Source organism: Pseudochaenichthys georgianus, unplaced genomic scaffold (assembly GCF_902827115.2).
Source record: "Pseudochaenichthys georgianus unplaced genomic scaffold, fPseGeo1.2 scaffold_1411_arrow_ctg1, whole genome shotgun sequence".
Taxonomy (NCBI): domain Eukaryota; kingdom Metazoa; phylum Chordata; class Actinopteri; order Perciformes; family Channichthyidae; genus Pseudochaenichthys; species Pseudochaenichthys georgianus.
The window spans coordinates 16,710-35,040 of NW_027262273.1; the positions used below are offsets into that span (position 1 = coordinate 16,710).

An 18,331-nucleotide genomic window follows, 5' to 3' on the forward strand; every position below is an offset into this window, starting at 1 on the left:
AAAGGTGCATCAACGGCATCATACCTGCAGACTCAAGGTGAGTTTGGTGTTTGGATTGCAGTGATATATTCAGAGAGCGTGGGAGAGGAGCTCCCTCTGGTGATAATACAGGTATTTGAACCTTTGCAGACCATTTACATGCACTCACTCCAGAAGTACACGGAGAAGAAGAATGGGGCGTCTGTAAAACTCTGTGACTGTTTCTCTTTCATTTATAGCTTCTGTCTTCATCGTATTCACTGACAACAGCATTCATTTAAGTCTCATCAAAATCCCCTGAAAACTTTGGGCTTTAAAATAATATAGTTTCTTAGTTTCTCTCGTGACTTCGACCTGAATCTCCGATCACTTGAAAACAAAAGTGACTTAAATTTCAGAGAATCTTCAAGGTTTTTTCCAGTACATTTGTCAGGGACGCTCCGATCGCCAATTTTGGGGGCAAATGGCGTAAAATGGACAAAATTAACATTGAAACTGATGACGAAATGGCTTAATGCGTCTCAATGGAAATGGTACTCCAATTGCCGTTCAGTTTAGTGTACCATCATCAATAAGAAAAGTATTAATTTGGACACAAGTGTAATACGTTTAATGCACTTTTAACACTCATGTGCCCACGATTCAAGCTGCTTTCCATTTGATGTAACATTTTTTGTCAATTCAGATTTTTTTTATAATTCTGACTTTTTATATAATTTTGGATTTTTCTCCGAAATCTGACATTTTATTCTTAGATTTTTGACTTTTTTAAGAATTCTGACCTTTTTCCAATTCTGACGTATTTTTTATTTTTCTTCGGAAATTTGGACTTTTTTTTTATTTGAGATTTTTCTCAGAAATCTGACTTTTTAAATTTTTTTTAACTTATTTGTAATAATAAAACGTGGACTGTCAAAGCGTGTCATTCTCGCTGTAACACTGGCTATCGAGTTTCAACGCAGAAGAACAAAAAGTCAGCTCAGAGCAAATCAGATTCAATGTTCACAGCAGGAGGTGTTTCAGCTGAGGGGGGTCAGGTGGAAGGAGTCAGGAAGGTGCTTGGTGAACTCCACCAGCTCGTAGGAGTCTCTGATATCCATCAGCCCGAACCAGAAGACGGTCCACGCCCCGTTGTTAAAGCTGCCTTCACAGTGTTTGAAGTACCTGCATTGCAAGAGCAGAAACACATTTGAATGCAACACGACAGAGACAATGTTCTCCAGGTGACAGGAGAATGCAGAGCAGCAGGTCTTTGCAACTAGCCGTGATATTGGACCCCATATGTTCAGACTGAGGCAGCACAGAAGGGATTGAGTGGGATTACTGAGCCGCTCCCCTGCATTGTGGCTCCTACCATCAGCTTAAATACTGAACGTTAACTACTGGCAGCATAATTCTGACTCTCGAGCTATACTTTGAATTTCTTGTTAAAATTCTAACTTTTTCTTAGATTTTTTTCGAAATTCGGACTTTTCAGCTTTTTATATTTAGAATTTTGTCTAGAAATGTTTTAGCTCTATGAAACCTGACGTACTTACACCGAACACAAATATAAATGCAACACTTTTGTTTTTGCTCCCATTTCTCATGAGATGAACTCAAAGATCTAAAACATGTTCTATAAACACAAAATAACCATTTCTCTCAAATATTGTTCACAAATCTGAAACAATGTGTGACAGTGAGCACTTCTCCTCCTTTGCCGAGATAATCTATCCCACCTCACAGGTGTGGCATATCAAGATGCTGATTAGACAGCATGATTATTGCACAGGTGTGCCTTAGGCTGGCCACAATAAAAGGCCACTCTGAAACGTGCAGTTTTATCACACAGCACAATGCCACAGATGTTGCAAGTTTTGAGGGAGCGTGCAATTGGCATGCTGACAGCAGGAATGTCCACTAGAGCTGTTGCCCGTGAATTGAATGTTCATTTCTCTACCATAAGCCGTCTCCAAAGGCGTTTCAGAGGATTTGGCAGTACATCCAACCGGCCTCACAACCGCAGACCACGTGTAACCACAGCAGCCCAGGACCTCCACATCCAGCATGTTCACCTCCAAGATGGTCTGAGACCGGCCACTCGGACAGCTGCCAGCTCGGTCTCTCAGTCACTCACTCCCGATCGTTCACTGCGCAGTGACAGCTGCTACGGGCCTGATGTGTGAAAGTGAAACTATCTGATAGATAGAACATAGGTAGCCTATCAAAACGGCCCAGCCCAGCCCAGTTAAGGGGCACTGGGAGGGGCCAGAATACTTACAAATGTGGGCCAGTAGGATTTAGGCAAAATAAATAAATAATGTAATTTAAAATTCTTTTTTTTTTTGGCCCTCCGGCTCACACACAGCACCGGCCCACCGGGGAAACTCCCGGTATTCCCAATGGCCAGTCCGCCCCTGGGCGCACCCCACATACTCCGCTCTGCTGCTCCTCCCACAAATGCTTGTTCATCACAAATGTGGCACCATTTCAAAGGTAACTGACCAGGCTTTCCAACGGTATAAGATGTATTGCCAAGAAGCATTGTTACAACATAGAAATAATCTACCACTCACAGATTTCCTTACTTTTTGTGTTAAGTGTATATACTAATTGGGATGTGGGTGGAATAATTCAGTAATTCAGCCGTCAGTGGTCGTTATAGTCAGAGATATTTTGCTTTAAAATTAAACGTGTATTTTGACCACATGTGGGATCCTCTTCTCTGTCATTTGGACTGCAATTAAAGGTGCATCAACGGCATCATACCTGCAGACTCAAGGTGAGTTTGGTGTTTGGATTGCAGTGATATATTCAGAGAGCGTGGGAGAGGAGCTCCCTCTGGTGATAATACAGGTATTTGAACCTTTGCAGACCATTTACATGCACTCACTCCAGAAGTACACGGAGAAGAAGAATGGGGCGTCTGTAAAACTCTGTGACTGTTTCTCTTTCATTTATAGCTTCTGTCTTCATCGTATTCACTGACAACAGCATTCATTTAAGTCTCATCAAAATCCCCTGAAAACTTTGGGCTTTAAAATAATATAGTTTCTTAGTTTCTCTCGTGACTTCGACCTGAATCTCCGATCACTTGAAAACAAAAGTGACTTAAATTTCAGAGAATCTTCAAGGTTTTTTCCAGTACATTTGTCAGGGACGCTCCGATCGCCAATTTTGGGGGCAAATGGCGTAAAATGGACAAAATTAACATTGAAACTGATGACGAAATGGCTTAATGCGTCTCAATGGAAATGGTACTCCAATTGCCGTTCAGTTTAGTGTACCATCATCAATAAGAAAAGTATTAATTTGGACACAAGTGTAATACGTTTAATGCACTTTTAACACTCATGTGCCCACGATTCAAGCTGCTTTCCTGGGTTACAAAGTGCTGTGAAGCAGCCTGTCCTCTGGGTGCGCTCTGTGGCTCTCACAGCCCGCTTCTCTCTGGCTGCTCTCTCCCTGTATTCACAGCACTTCTCCCCGCCTTTCACACACTTATTCCTGGGTAGGAAAGCTATGTGCATCACCCTGGATCTCTGCCTGTGAGTGTGAGACCCTGCTAACAGCAGTGAACCTGCTGCCAGCATTACAAACATATTAATCAGGCGTTTTAACACTTTTTTCCATGAAAATTATTTTTATTCACTATCATGGGGCTATATAAATCAAATTCCGGGTAATTAGGAGCACACTTGTACCTTTTACTATTTAAATGTATTTGTATTATATTTTTGGGCTATTAAAGTGACATTTCTAGGTGACTTTGTCAGTTTATGGAGCTTAGCCCACAATTCCCGGAGGTTCCAGGCCGAATTTGGGAGCTCATAGGCGGCCTGCCATGCACCCCCACCCGTGGAAAGCCGAAAAATGTAAAGAAAACGGTCAATTATATCTTAAAATAATCAAAAATGAAGTTAGAAAAAATTCTGTGCCAACGGAGGAGGGGCTCAAAAAAGCTCAAGTCTTCGGCGCTTCGGGCGAAAGCCCCGGACACTTTTCCACTCCCCCGTTGCATTTTACAACGGAGAGGGGAATTGAGACCTCCCTTCCTCCGTCAAAAAAATTCATTCATGTTTTTCAAACTACCATCTGCACGAAATCGGAAACCCGGTTTTTGAGAGGAAAAAAAACGGCTGTTTCAAATCATGGAGGAATATGTCCGCTACATGAGTGCTTTGGCTCGGATACAATTTTTGCCTGGAGACCCCCCAGCATGGTTCTTACCAAACTTTAAGTTTTTGAACTAGTCTCTGGAGGAATTCAAGGGGAGTTGTCAGGTAATTATGAGACACTATTTTGGGATACAATTTCTCCATTTTCACCCCTTTCCTCTGGTTCTCCCAAAATATAACAGTGTTTTTTCCTGATTTCTCACTGATCGGATGGCAAATGCGACCCGCCATCGGAGGGCCTCCGCCGGCCCGGCCTCGTGCCGGTGCTCTGGCTGTCGGTTCCTCCGAAATGCCGGTTCGACTCTGATGGCCAGGAGGGTGTGCTGCGTGGGGGTAACCCTGCGTGTCTCTTCCCTCCCGGGCCGCCCGATATGAAGCGTGACCAAGACGAACCGTCTGACTCAGGGGTCCCACCACGGGTCCCACCACGGGTCCCACCACGGGTCCCACCACGGGACGGAGGTTCCGGGCTGGAACCTCCCCACCTCCGCCGCGGTGCGCCCGTCAAACACTGTTGTTTCTCGAACCCTCCACTGTTGCATATCGGCCTTCGTCGGCTGCGGCATTCAGCAATCGGCATTGCTCCGGGCACCGGTCCCCCCCCCCCGGGGACCAGTGTTCGGTGGCTTCACATGATATAGGGTCGACCCTACTTCATCACAGGCTACCTATTTGATCCTCCGTGACCACATATGCATGTCTATGAAAGGGTGGTGGATCACTCGGCCCGTGCGTCGATGAAAAACATCGACATACCCCCGGTATGGATCAACTCTCCTCAACTCAATCTTCTTCCCAGCCCCCCGGTTCTCCCTACTGACGCCCGGTTTGCTGGGTGAGTAACATGAATTGATGCCTCGGATATGAGTGTCGGCCTGGTACTTCGGGGCACTCGATAGCTCAGTGCTGGTATTGGAGTCGGAGCCCCCCTTCTCCCGGTAAATCTCATTTACCCAGCAGTGTTGAACGCAGATGGAGCCTCCCATCTTCCAAAAGAGCGTTCCTTTCAATCGATTTTAATCGATTTCAATCTGCTTGTGTCTCCACAGGTTTGGCTAATGTGACTTCCAAGATGACGCCAGAATGCCCGCTGTGTCACCTGAAATACCGCGCTCTCCCAAGACACTTGGTGTTCCGGCACCTAGTCTGCAACAAAACTGAACGCAGCATTCTCCTACGTATGGCCAATGGAAGAATAAACATTCGCCTGGAGCCCTGTTCTGTTGTTGGTTGTGCATACCATGGCACCAGGCTGGACCGGCATCTCGATATTGACCACCCGGAGCTAAGCCAACAAGAAGCAGACTTTTTACGGCAAGAAGTAAAACGCAAGGTGGGGCTTAAAATGCTGAGGGAGCTCCGGGAGATCGACCCCCCAGTACACATGACAACGACACTTGATGTGGAATATGGTGCTTATGATGAACACCCAGACTCCTTTTCCGGAGAAGTTGACCTCGAAGCCGAAGAGAGAACAACAAACAGACTGTTAAGGCTGGAAAACGTCGCACTGGCGGCTCAAAAAGAGGCCCTCAATAAAGAGGTGTGTTTTCTAAGAAATAAGCTGAAGCAGTGGAAGGCTTAGTGCAAAGAGGGACCTCCGTAGCTCGTCAGCGACTCCTTCAGCTGAAAGCATTACGATCCAGCAGCCAGAAAGGCCAGCTTCCTCCGGCATAAGCAGATATATATGTTTCAATAGTCGTTTGCCCAGGCGACAATGGATGCACAAGCCGAGGCCGGGATAGAACCTGAAACAGCAGGTCCCTCCGCTGCCCCAGCTCCAGCTCCAAAGCCAGAGCCAAAGCCTGACGGCCCGTCCACACGGCGGTGTGCGCTGACGCTTGCAGGCGGGCGTGTCTGAAACTCGACCAACAACCAATCACATGAATCTCCCGCCCCTGACACACAAGCAGCGGTTTGATTGGCTAGAGCTTGTACTGGCATATAATTCGATTGGCTGACGCTTCTGCCGAGGCGTCAAAAGTTGAACATTGCTCAACTTTTGCAGCGAGCCACGCCAGCAACACTCCGCGTCGCTTCCCACGATGCATTTCGGCTAAAAGTGACGTCACCCCATTCAAAGTGAATGGTGAAGCGTCAACGCACGCCGCTGTGTGGACGGGCCGTGAGGCAAAGCGAAAGACATCCTCCGCTCCAGCACAGCGTAACGGTACGTCCACAAAGCAGCTTTACAAAAATCTTGAAAATCTTGGAGCTGGGCGTGTCTGACAACTTGGGGATTTTTTGCGAGCAATGCGACCAACAACCAATCACATGAATCTCCCGCCCCCGACATACAAAGCAAAAAACCCCCGGGATTTTATGCGAGCAATATATATATATTAGGGCTGTCAAGTTAACGCGTTAACGCAAAACAAAATTAACGCCACTATCTCTGATCCGCACCGCCCTGGGTTTCTCTCCGGGTTTCTCCTGAAGGGGGTCAGTACAAGGTCCAACCTGATCTGCATCTTCACTACATTCGCTAGATTTCTATTACTTAATTTATGAGGCAATAACCCCCCCCCCCCCCCCCCCACAGTGCAGTGGGCTACGGGGACCCCTAGGGGGGAATGAGGGGATTGCAGGGCGTACGTAAGATTAGGTTTTGCGATTTATTTCCACACAACAATTTTTTTAAATCAGTTTTCATAATCCTAGTGTCCTGACCCCAGAACCACCAACGCTATGAAAGACAAGCCCGCTCGAGTGTCTCAATAAAAGCTCCGAGCAGAAGGTGTTGACGCTGCTAGATGTGAGTCTTGATATTATTATTTACTCACAATAAGTGTAAATGTCCACCCATAAACATTTCAGTCAGTTTTCATAATCCTGACGTCCTGACCCCAGAACCACCAACGCCTATGAAAAGGCCCGTCTTCACAGAAGATGTTTAAGGTGTGAATGTGAAGTTGAAATGCATTTGTGTTAAGGGTGAGTTATGCTAGTGATGTTCACGGTGAGAAGCACAAGGCAGTTATTTCAATGCTAACTGATTTGACTGATTTTCACAAACTCTAGATCAGGGGTGCCCAACCAGTCGATCGCGATCGACCGGTCGATCGCGGGGAGATTCCCAGTCGATCGCGAGATGTGTCTAAAAATAGAACAACAATATTCAGTTTTATCATTAATGTCCTGTAACATAATCTTCCTGTGCCAGAATAATGCACTTGAACGCATCAAAGCTTTGTGATTGGCCGGCGTGACCCCATGTGTCGGGGCGTGGCTGGTGGGCAGTGCACTAGTTCGCTGACGTTGTCCGTGGCAACAGGAGTGACAGTCCGCACACACACAAGACCGCAATGGCAGAAGCAAAAAAGCCCCAAATATATAATTTTCACTCCGAGTGGGAGGATGATTATTTTTGTATCTATTCCAATTCAAAATCCATCTGTCTCGTCTGCAATGCGAGCGTGGCTTTATCGAAGAAGGGTAATTTAGGAGCGGCATTTCAAAACAGTGCACAAACGCTACGAGACGGAATTCCCTCCTGATTCTGCCCTACGCTCCAAAAGGGGAGGGGCCTGAAAGGACAGCTAAAGGGGAGGGGCCTGAAAGGACAGCTAAAGGGGAGGGGCCTGAAAGGACAGCTAAATGCACAGCAGTCCATTTTCACCAGGCCCAACAACAAGAGCAAGGCTGCTACCAGAGCATCTTATCGTGTCAGTCACGTTCTGGAGAAACACATGAAGTCTTTCAAAGACGGCGAAGTTGTGAAAGAAGCATTCCTGGAGGCTGCCAGCGCGCTTTTGGGGACAGTAAAAATAACAGAAGCATTTCAACAGGTTTTTGATATAATAAAAACTCAAGTTAGATACCGTTATTAATCAGCTGTAAGTTTTAGTTTGTTTGAACTCATTCATTATAATTATTGTACAAAATGGTATAAGAATACAAACATTAAGATCTGTTCTGTTTAAATTGATTATAGTCTATTATCAATTCAGGTTAAGAAACTAGTGTTGCTTGCATCCAGTGGTGTAGTCTACTTTTTTGTAGTGGGTATACTGTAATAATTGTATTCATCCATCCTAGAGCGACGCATCGCGGAGCGACACCTGTCTCGAAGCAACAACTCATGAACACCATCACACTCACTAATGTATGTGTTATCAACATGTCAATGTATTATAAGCATTTGTATGTGACTTTTAACTGCCAGTGACATTAACAATAAAAAAATAAAAGAATGAACAATAATGGAAAAAGCCCACTTATCTTCTAGGGTTGAACAATTAATCGACATTTTTATCAATATCTCAAAATGGCCTACTGCAATTTTCAAGTAATATACAATAAATATGGTCATGCTACAGATGTCCTGGCCCACACATCATATCCTACACTTAAAATCACACATCTTTGTTTCGCATAGATCTGCACAAATATCACACAATAATCATTTTAAACCTATTTTTCAATGCATTAGTTTATTCAAACTTGTTCAGCGCTATTATCTTCCATAAATCATTGTCAAACTATGTACTGTATCAGCTTAAATGAACAAGCAAACATCCTTGAAGTGCTACGAGACAAATTAGCTTCAAACAAGAAACAAATGAACAAATAAGCTTCACCTCAATAAATGAGGGTTGAAAAAGCACTCGACATGCCATACTGGGTTCACTGTTCGTCCACACGCCCTGCAGATGCAGCCTCGTCAATGAGAACAGACAACTTGCTTGAAGATGTCACAATACTGTGAACTATTTTTTTCTGCATCTCTTTTGCTATGTGTTTTACAATTGTTGTGGATCTGTACCTTGAGTGCAGACTAGTGCCCATGTTGGCACCATTTTTTTTCCTGAAGCTCAATGAGACTATCATGGTCAGTAAAAGGTTGGTTCATCTTCGCAAGATAGTATGCTGTTCTGAATACAGAATATGTCTCACCAAATTTCCAACTAAATCCTGTCCACCCTTCTCCGTGAGCTCCTGGGCTATTTTGTGTGCTCTGGACGTCTCATGTCGTCTAATCTATTTACCTAACTTTCTGTCCCTCCACTCTAACCAAGGATGCCTGTTCTTAAATTCCATAGCCTGACTTTCAGTCCACAAGGCTGGCCAGGAGCTCTCACCTGTGTCCGAAACACACACACACACACACACACACACACACACACACACACACACACACACACACACACACACACACACACACACACACACACACACACACACACACACACACACACACACACACACACACACACACACACACACACACACACACACACACACACACACACACACACACACACACACACACACACACACACACACACACACACACACACACACACACACGCAGTATCTCGCTCCCTTTCTCTTCCATTGATCCACCACACTAACGTTGATCAAGTTAGCTAGCAAGTTAGCAAGTTAGCTACAGTTACGTTAATGATAACCATGCTAATTTCACATACCGGTTAAATTTGCGGAGCGCCGGGCTCGTTCTCTGTCACCTTTAGGACAGCCGCCTGACATGGCTCTTCTTCTGTAGTGGTAATAGGGGAAAACTTCGGAAAACATTGAAATATTGTCTTGTTTTCGTTTCATGTTTGCTTCCTGTTTAGCGCTCCGCGAACTTGAATTCTGATAACGTTAGAGAAACTTGGGGTTTGTCAGAGCCATGTGTTGCTGTTGCTTAGCAACAGGCCTCAGGCCACAGGCGACGGAAGCTCCAGACGTCCAAAAGTATTAACGAAGAGGGTATACGGAAATCACTGTTATTTTCTAGTGGGTATACGGCGTATACCCGCGTATCACGTAGACTACACCACTGCTTGCATCCTATTTTAAAGGCATTTCTTTTTATACTCGACTAAAATGCAACAAAAAAAGGGTTTGATTCTATTAATGTTGTCTCTTTTATTGCACTTTGGCAGCAGATTCCTGTGTAGCTTCAGATCTGAGTTGTCTTATTAGTGAGCCTAATTTATACTTTTGTAGCAACACTATTTTTATATAATGGCAAAGAAAGGGTTCAGAGTCTTTTCTTTTTTCCCTGTGTCATATGTGGCAGCACTGTTCAATGTTTCTTGAAAACATTACCCACTGTAGTGACGTGTGAATAAACTCCAACTCTGTATCAACAACTCTGCTGTGTAACTTCAGTTAAATACTTGTGTGCAGATTAGAAAGCGGAAAGATAAAGTATTAATCGTACAAAGGTCAGTTTTATACAAGTAGTAGTGTGTATTTACCTGGTAGTAGGCTGTCAGTAAAGGCTACACCTCTATTTGGACTGGTAGATCTCGGCAGACTGGCAACTTTAAAAGTAGCTCTCGGTTCAAAAAAGGTTGGGCATCCCTGATCTAGATTAAACACCCACAGAAACACACATTTATACAAACAAACCTGTATAAAACATTGACAACTTTGCAATTCTATTTGATTACTTTTGCTCTCTTAGGGTTAGGGTGAGGGTTATCTTGTGCATCTCCTTGCTTCAAAGACAGATTTCGTATAAAAAGACAGTTCTTCATGCATACCGAGGTCTCCGGTGTGGATGTGGTAAAAAGTGCTGGTGTAGGACACATCAGCCAGCAGCTCGTTGAGGGCCTCCAGGCTGCTGGACTCCACCGTCAGTCGGCTCTCACCATTACCTGGCATGGGGAGAACATACTGTACGAGTTATCTCCACCAACACATGTGTACACTTTTGTATTTGTTCAACCCGTCACATTTAGTGAGAGCTCACCTCGGACCTTTGCTCCTTCAGCTGGAGTCACTGTGCTCAGGACTCCTTTGGACACTTTCAAGGACACCTAGAGTCGACACACTCAGTGAATCTTCATCATTTATTTTGCAAGATAAAAAACCACATTGTTATCTAATCCAAAGATTAGGCAGCCCAGGAAAAGGTGGAAAAATAGTTTAGTATAGTTGCCAGAATAGTGTACCCCAAAGTGTTAAGATAGAAATGTGTAGTAGGGTCCCAGCACATAGAAGCTTCCGGATGTTAACCTGCTGATGTTGGGCGATTTGCACAATTAGCATAATTCAAATGAAAGGCATGATAGCCTATGCAAACAATATTGGAAAAATGACTTCGCTGATTTGGACAATTTTGGAGTGGTTTTGGGGGTAATTGAAGATACTGAATGCATTCCTGACATTTTCAGGATAAAAAATGGCAGTTTTAACCAGAAAGTGGCCATATCCTGTTAGGCCCCAAGCCTGTTTTTCAGGTTTCAGGCTCGAAAATGACATTCCCAGAACAAATGACCACATATTCCCTTCTAAAAGGGTTAAATTAATAATGTTTTTTCTCAAAGCAATGATGAACCTGTGAGTTGGATGTAGAAAAGTCAGAATCAATATAGATGTTTTTTATTTTAAAGAAAATTCAGATTGAACATGGTAAAAAACTGTAAATTATAGTGTCCGTCCAAAAATAGTTTTTTACTTATAGTGAAAACTAACCTTGGATGATGGGTTAGTAGACTAAAAGCTTTAGGAATCAAAAGTACAACATATAATAAGTACCCTGTATCAAGATTGATGCAAAACAAGTGATATTTGACCTTTTTAGACAGCAGAAAAAACCTCTTCTGGGGCCATTTGGGTGGGTTTTCCTTATCTCTGGCCCCCCTTCTTCGATTTTGACATGTGACATCTCTTTCTGACCGTCAGAGCCAATAGAATAGAAGGGAAATCGTCCCGCACACACTCATGTTAAAAAAACGTGACTTCTTCGCTCATTCAATCTTGCTACAGAGCGTAGGAATGGCCTGCTCTGATATTTTAAAACGGAATTGCAGTTTTATTGCAATAGATTATCAGAACATTTCAAAGGGGACACAGACACATTGGATATTAACCTATGGATTAACTACAGCATCGTTGTTATCGTTTTAATGCCATTGAAGACCAGTTTTGATCAGACAAAACCAAGGTAAGCCATGTTAGCGTTTTGGGCTACCTAGCGCCACATGTTTTGATGTACGTTTTTGTTTATAAAGTCGCGAGTTTGTATCTTTCAGTGTTAAGGTGGGCACCTTTAGATTCTGTGTCTCCTTGCGATCATAAACGATGTGTTCAATGTGCAGCTAGGACAAGTAATAAGGGAGCTAGGAGTGATTTTCGGTGAAGTAATAGGTTAGCATTTTTCGCTCGGGGCTAATTCAGAGGCTCACTGTTAGCATTGTGTGTTTCTTTTGAAAAAATCAGTTAAATTAGTTTTCCCCGTTATATGGATATAAAATATTCATAGTTTATTAAATATTAAGGTTCCTTAGATGTTGTTTCCTGCAAATGACGCGATTTCGGCCGCGGAACCGGGTCCGTGGGGCTTAAGAGGTTAACAATCTACTTTAGAGGAACTGGGTAGACTGCCAGTCACCAGCATAGCCTCACTTCTTCCTGTAATATGAACAGGGTCTGAACACGGCTTGTTGTAACTTTATCCTCCTATACGGTCTTTAAGGCTTGCAAGCATGAGTGAAAAAATGCGCGCAGACGACATGATGCACGAAGGGTTTGGGGGGCCTCCGTCCCCCTAGAACATTTAGATTTGTACAGGTCTTAGATGCTGTCTGGTGCATTCTCTAGACTGAATTATAAGATGAACCACCACAATATTGTATTCTTCATTTCACTTGTTTGTTTGTTCTTGTTTGTGTTTGCTCGCTTGCATGCCCTGCATAGCTATAAGAAACACTTAAGTTGTTGGTCAAGAAAAAAAATAGAAAACATTACATTCAGTTATAACTGCCCAAACAAACATTATTTACACTATTATGGCCCCTGTTAAAAATGTTTGTAATGTTATCTACTGTAAGTTGGTCGAACGAATGCCTCATCCGGAAGCTGACCGAGCAGACCCGAGCAGCAGTCGAGAGGAGCCGAGCGCATCCATGAAGCACACAAAATGGCGACGTCAGAGTTCCCGTTAGCCGGCAAATCTAAATCTCTCCGGTCAAAATGTCTGGTCAAAATAATTTCCCTTTAGCTAAATACCGCTTCAGTTGAGCCACTTATGAGACAGACAAGAAGAGTATGTGACAGACAAGAATAGTCAACTCTAATGTCTAACACGTAATGTGGAGAAAGATGTCCTGGATGGGTTGATTGTGCGTTGATCTGTTGGTAATGCCTCGGGGCTCCGGTGGGCATGTAAACAAATGCATAATGCTGCGCTATACTTTGTGGCCTCACCCGGTTGCATAGCGACGCTTATTGTTTGGGTGTCTTTTAATAAGCAGGTAGTCATATCATTAGCTAGAACTAGCTGCATCTGATCGATAAGGACATAAACGCGAGTCTAATCTGACGGGAGAGAGAGATCAGCTGCTGCTGACGAGTCGACACGCAGCTCTGCATCACATGCAGCGGTGAGCGGAACAAAACACACACTTCAGGTTAGAATATCACACGTAGCTATTTTAATTACCTCTCAAACTACCGTAAACTAGTTATAGATATGTTTAGTTTCACTGTCGGGTCACTCATTACTGATCCGCGAGCTGCATGATACTGGCATAATAGATTGCCCAATCGGGCAACCAGCAGGTCGAGCTGAATACTAGATGGCCCCGGGCCATCAGGCAGTCGTTAATGTCGAGCCCTGTCTGACTACGCCACTGATTTTCGCACTTTGGCCACGGACAGTGGTTGGAATGAAGACGCACGTAAGATGTGTTTTTCAGCGGACTCAGTGACTGTGCGGGATCTTCTTGTTCCTCTTGATCTTCCGCCGGATTTGGAAAGTATGATCGCCTTGGCTATACGCACAGACACTCGGCTGCAAGAGCGACGGAGGGAGAAAGCCAGGAAAGCGTCACCCCCGCTAGCTAAACGAGGAAGCTCACCTCCTGCACGATCTCCACGACGACCCGGATTTCGTACCCACTATACATCACTAGTATGTTAGATAATAAGCAGAGTTGTGCAGCTCTGTTTATTGACCTTTCCAAAGCGTTTGACACCGTTGATCATCTCATCTTAAAGGCTACTCAGTATTGGCATATCCAGCCATGCAGTGGGTGGTTTGTGAACTACCTCTCTGAAAGGTCCCAATGTGTTCATTTTGACGGGCTGTCTTCTGAGTGGTTAAACATTTCTAATGGTGTTCCTCAAGGCTCTGTTTTAGGACCACTTTTATTCTCCATATATATTAACAGCGTAGGTGTGGAACTACTTGAGCAGGTCTCCCTTGAAAAAGAGATCAATGATCTCAATGGGATTTATCTGTATAAATAAAGGTTTGAAATGAAATGTTAACTGTCAGACAGAGGTCAACTTATACTTTATTAAATGTTGTCAGACATATTACAGTGACTCACTCACCAGATATATGATCACACAGGTTTATAGCGCAGTATGCTCAACATAACTATCAAACACGACATACGATAGAAGGAAGGTTTGTATTTCCCAAATCTAAATCAAACATGGGACAGAGAGCAGTCCAGAGCGTGATCAGCTGGAGCTCTGCACCGGTCCACATCACTCAGGAGCATTCTCAAGGACATTTCAAAAGGTTGCTAAAAAGATATTTAAGTATTACAAAGTAAATTTGAACTGTGGCGATGCATATATTATTATGTACACTTATTTGTGTTTACTTTTGTTTGGCCTTAGGATGGAAATAATTGGATGACCATTTTAGTTTCACTTCATTTCTCTGTAAATAGCATGAAATTATGAGCTGTTTTGTTTTGTTTTAATTTTGTTGTATGTTTATGTATGTTTTGAGTGTGTGAGGACCCCAGGAAGAATAGCCAATGCTCATGCTAGTGCTAATGGGGATCCTAATAAAGACATAAAGACATATTAAGACGCTTGAATTTGGTCGTTTGCGTTGGAGGACTTGTTGAGTAGTCCATTCAAAAACAAGGGGATGAGTGGTCAGTGCTACAAGTTAGCATTTTAGTTGCAGTTCATTTGTCTTTGAAGTCAGGTAAGACAAAAGTAGTGCTATCACCGACACTTTAATCTGTCTGCAGGTGGTCCGTGGAAAAAAGCTAAATAAAATCCACTTTTTACTATCAAGGATTTTAGGGGACCACCTCATGTGTGACTCGAAGTCAGTCGCATTGACCCGAAGACACATTATGAGTTGTATCCACTGTTGGAAAGAGGATATTCCTAGCTTTCTAATGATATCAGGATTGTTTTTTTACTCCAAATATTAAGCGAAATATGAGTCGTTGTAAGGGGGTGAAAAGTTAGGACGATTCTAAGGGCCCGTGACTGACAGGGGCCCAAAGGAATACATGTTTAAGTAACCTTTCATCATTCATCAATAACTAACATTAATAGAACGTTATATTGATAATGTACTCACTAAACGTATGATTCATTTAACTTGTTTTCTTCCGAAAGTTAATTATCCAAAGCCTCTGTACACCCCCTACATGTAATGGTTTGGTCCTGCCTCCCACACCGATTCACTGACTGGGGGGGCGGGTCTTTTCATGGGGCCCAAAATCCCTGGCGGCGCCCCTGCCTATGATTACTATATGCCTTACATTCATAATGTGAGCGGGAGGGAGGGGAGCGCTGATGCAGCTGTTGTGTTGTATGATCGTATGCTACAGATTTGAATATATGGTCAAGGACCAAAAGAAAGAAAGAAGTTCGCCGTCCTCTTTGAGAAACATACACAACGCAGACAGCCACCGGTCACACGTGCGACGAAAGTATCAGATAGGCTTCGATTTACTTTGATTGTCTATAATGAACTATAAAAAAATATACTACGTTTATATGTACTTATTTGTACGGTTTGCGTATGAGGTGGTCCGCGAAAATCCTTGATAATAAATAGTGGTCGGCATAAACGAAACAGTTTGAGAACCCCTGCTCTGGTGGTCTATCCATAGCGTATACATTTCAGGTGGTTTTTAAAGAAGTGGAGCTTCAGCTTTGAGGCCACGTCACTCTGTGCAGGGTGTCTGAACCTCATGTAGCCCTTCTGTGTCGGTCCTTTCTGATGTCCAATGGCCACATGGCTGCATGTTGCCACCATCAAGGAGCCCAGGCCATCCATGAAGAACTCTGGAAGAAACGACAGACATTTTCCGTTTAGGAAAGGCCAACTACGATCATGGACAGCACAAACTGAAAGAGTTTAGACACACCTCCACTTGGACTGCAAACCGTCTAGACCTACCCGAGTGTGCTACCCTCTTGAGCTGAGGGTCGAATCCCACCCTCTGTGCGGCATCTGTACGAGCCAGGAAGAAGTTGACCACCCCACTGACCAATGAGCATTGTGGGTAACCAGGAAGAGAGTGGAACTTCCCTCCGGACTTCCTGTGCATGCAGCCACCTTCCGTTTCGTCTCCTTCCTCATAGATGATCGAGAAAGGAAACTGGTTTTCTCCTACTTTACCGCCGAGCTGAAAGGAACAGAGAGACAAGAGAACTGCTTATGATCTGACTACCTGTGTACCTGCTTTGTAAAGACGAAATAATTGTTGGCAATTGGGCACCATCTCCAAAACAGGCCATGGAACCACTTCGGTGCAAAAGGGGTATGGAAGTCTCACATGCTCCATAGCTCGTAGACAGGGCCGGCCCTGACCAATTTGCCGCCCTAGGCAAGATTTTAGCTGGCGCCCCCCCCCCAAAATGCAGACACTCACTATGATTCACACGTGCACGGTTGTGGCATGACCACAAAAACAAAGATATTGACACAAGATGTGTGCAACTGTATTTAGTTACCTATCCATTTGAACATGATTTAAGTGGGGGGGGGGGGGGTCCTCACCTCCTCTAGGGGGGTCCGGGGGCATGCTCCCCCGGCAAGACTTTTTTTATATTGAAGTTAAAAGCATCAATCTGGTGCACTTTGAGAGCAACATTAGGAGCTCTATGGATACATCTCTCAACACCCAGATGAAACAGAACTGTCAGCAGATTTTCTTTTTCTTTATGGATATTTTACAAATCACTCCCCTTTCAAACTGTATTCTTGTTTATTAATAACAACTTTTTTGTACTGTCAGTATTTTATACCTGTTTTTCACCTGTTCTCTTATTCTTTTATAACTATAATGATCATATAAAGGTGTGCCTTTGCCTCACTGAGCTGAGGCTATCAGAGCCTCTCAGTCTTTCAGGAGAGAGCTCTCTAAAGCTCTCCCCCCGCGGCCGCTTACACAGTAAATTCCAATGTTAATAAAAGCACACAGAAGCTGTGTACGTTTTTTGGGAGTTTGATTTATTTTAAATGAACACAAATACAAAATTAAAACCTATAATTGCACAATAAAACCATTATTTCAAAAAAAGAACAATTTCACATAAACCTTTGGTTTTTACTGGGACTGGGGCAGTTCAACTTGATTTTGGGGGGGGGGGTGTGCCATAGTTTATGAGTGATGTACGCAATATAGGCGTAGTTCTGTTAGTATAAGATAATAAGATGTACTTTGTTGATCCAAAATCGGGAAATTGTGTTGTTATGAAATAAATTATTTTTTTTATTTTTTTATTTCTAACTTTTTTTAATTTTTTTACAATTTTCGGCGCCCCCTATGTGTTGATGCGCCCTTAGCATTCGCCTATACTGCCGAGGGCCGGCCCTGCTCGTAGACACAACAAGTGTTAACACATGCTGACCCCTTTAGAAACAGTCTTACCACGTCCAGTTCTGGGACCGCCTCCATCACCTTCACCATCTCTTCGATTTTCGTCAACTCTGTAAACAGGAAGTCATCGTCCACCCACAGGAAGTACTTGGTGGTGACCTGGGAGACCGCTAGGTTCCTGCCAGCAAACCAGCCCTGATGGAGGAAACATGATGGGAATCTTTTTCAATGGTGTTCTAGAAGCACAAGGCAGTGGGTTGAGAGCTAACACTTAATGTCACGTCTCTGTGTTTCGTATTGTGCTGGTTCTGCCTGTTGTGGAAACTCCACGATTAATCACATTCTGGTAAGAAATGAACAAACATAGAAGAAATGGAAACGAAGTAATTTCCATTAGAGCTACCAAATGCAAACAAAGGGTACAAGTGAGACATGTTAACAATAACAGGTAACATCCGTTTGATTTGCCTGACGATGGTCCGAGTGCAGACGGGTGTATTAAAGGTGCACGAGGTGGGAGTAAGTCCTACATGTGCAAGTCATGAGCAAGTCTCAAGTCTTGACCCGCAAGTATCAAGCAAGTCCCAAGTCCCTGTGGTGAGTCGAGCAAGTCAAGTCAAGTCATACGAACTCCTGATGAAT

At 43.8% G+C, this 18,331-nt stretch overlaps 1 protein-coding gene and 1 long non-coding RNA gene across 3 annotated transcripts; both read right to left on the minus strand.

The window, feature by feature from the left end:
• Nucleotides 1–722: 722 nt before the first annotated feature.
• On the minus strand, nt 723–10,954 carry LOC117441029 (uncharacterized). 2 transcript variants are annotated; one of them, XR_011642788.1, is made up of 4 exons: nt 10,846–10,954; nt 10,637–10,750; nt 10,349–10,459; nt 723–1,143 (listed from the first exon to the last, which is right to left on the minus strand). It is a non-coding gene; the product is annotated as an uncharacterized lncRNA (long non-coding RNA). The 2 variants fall into 2 exon arrangements; XR_004551352.2 differs by lacking the exon at nt 10,349–10,459.
• A 3,424-nt stretch (nt 10,955–14,378) lies between these two features.
• LOC117441028 (beta-1,4 N-acetylgalactosaminyltransferase 2-like) lies at nt 14,379–17,884 on the minus strand (the record flags this gene model as incomplete). Its single annotated transcript, XM_034077227.2, has 3 exons — nt 14,379–16,148; nt 16,264–16,492; nt 17,741–17,884. Coding segments are annotated over 3 exons (558 nt in total), but the record flags the coding sequence as incomplete, so codon positions are not given.
• Nucleotides 17,885–18,331: the final 447 nt, after the last annotated feature.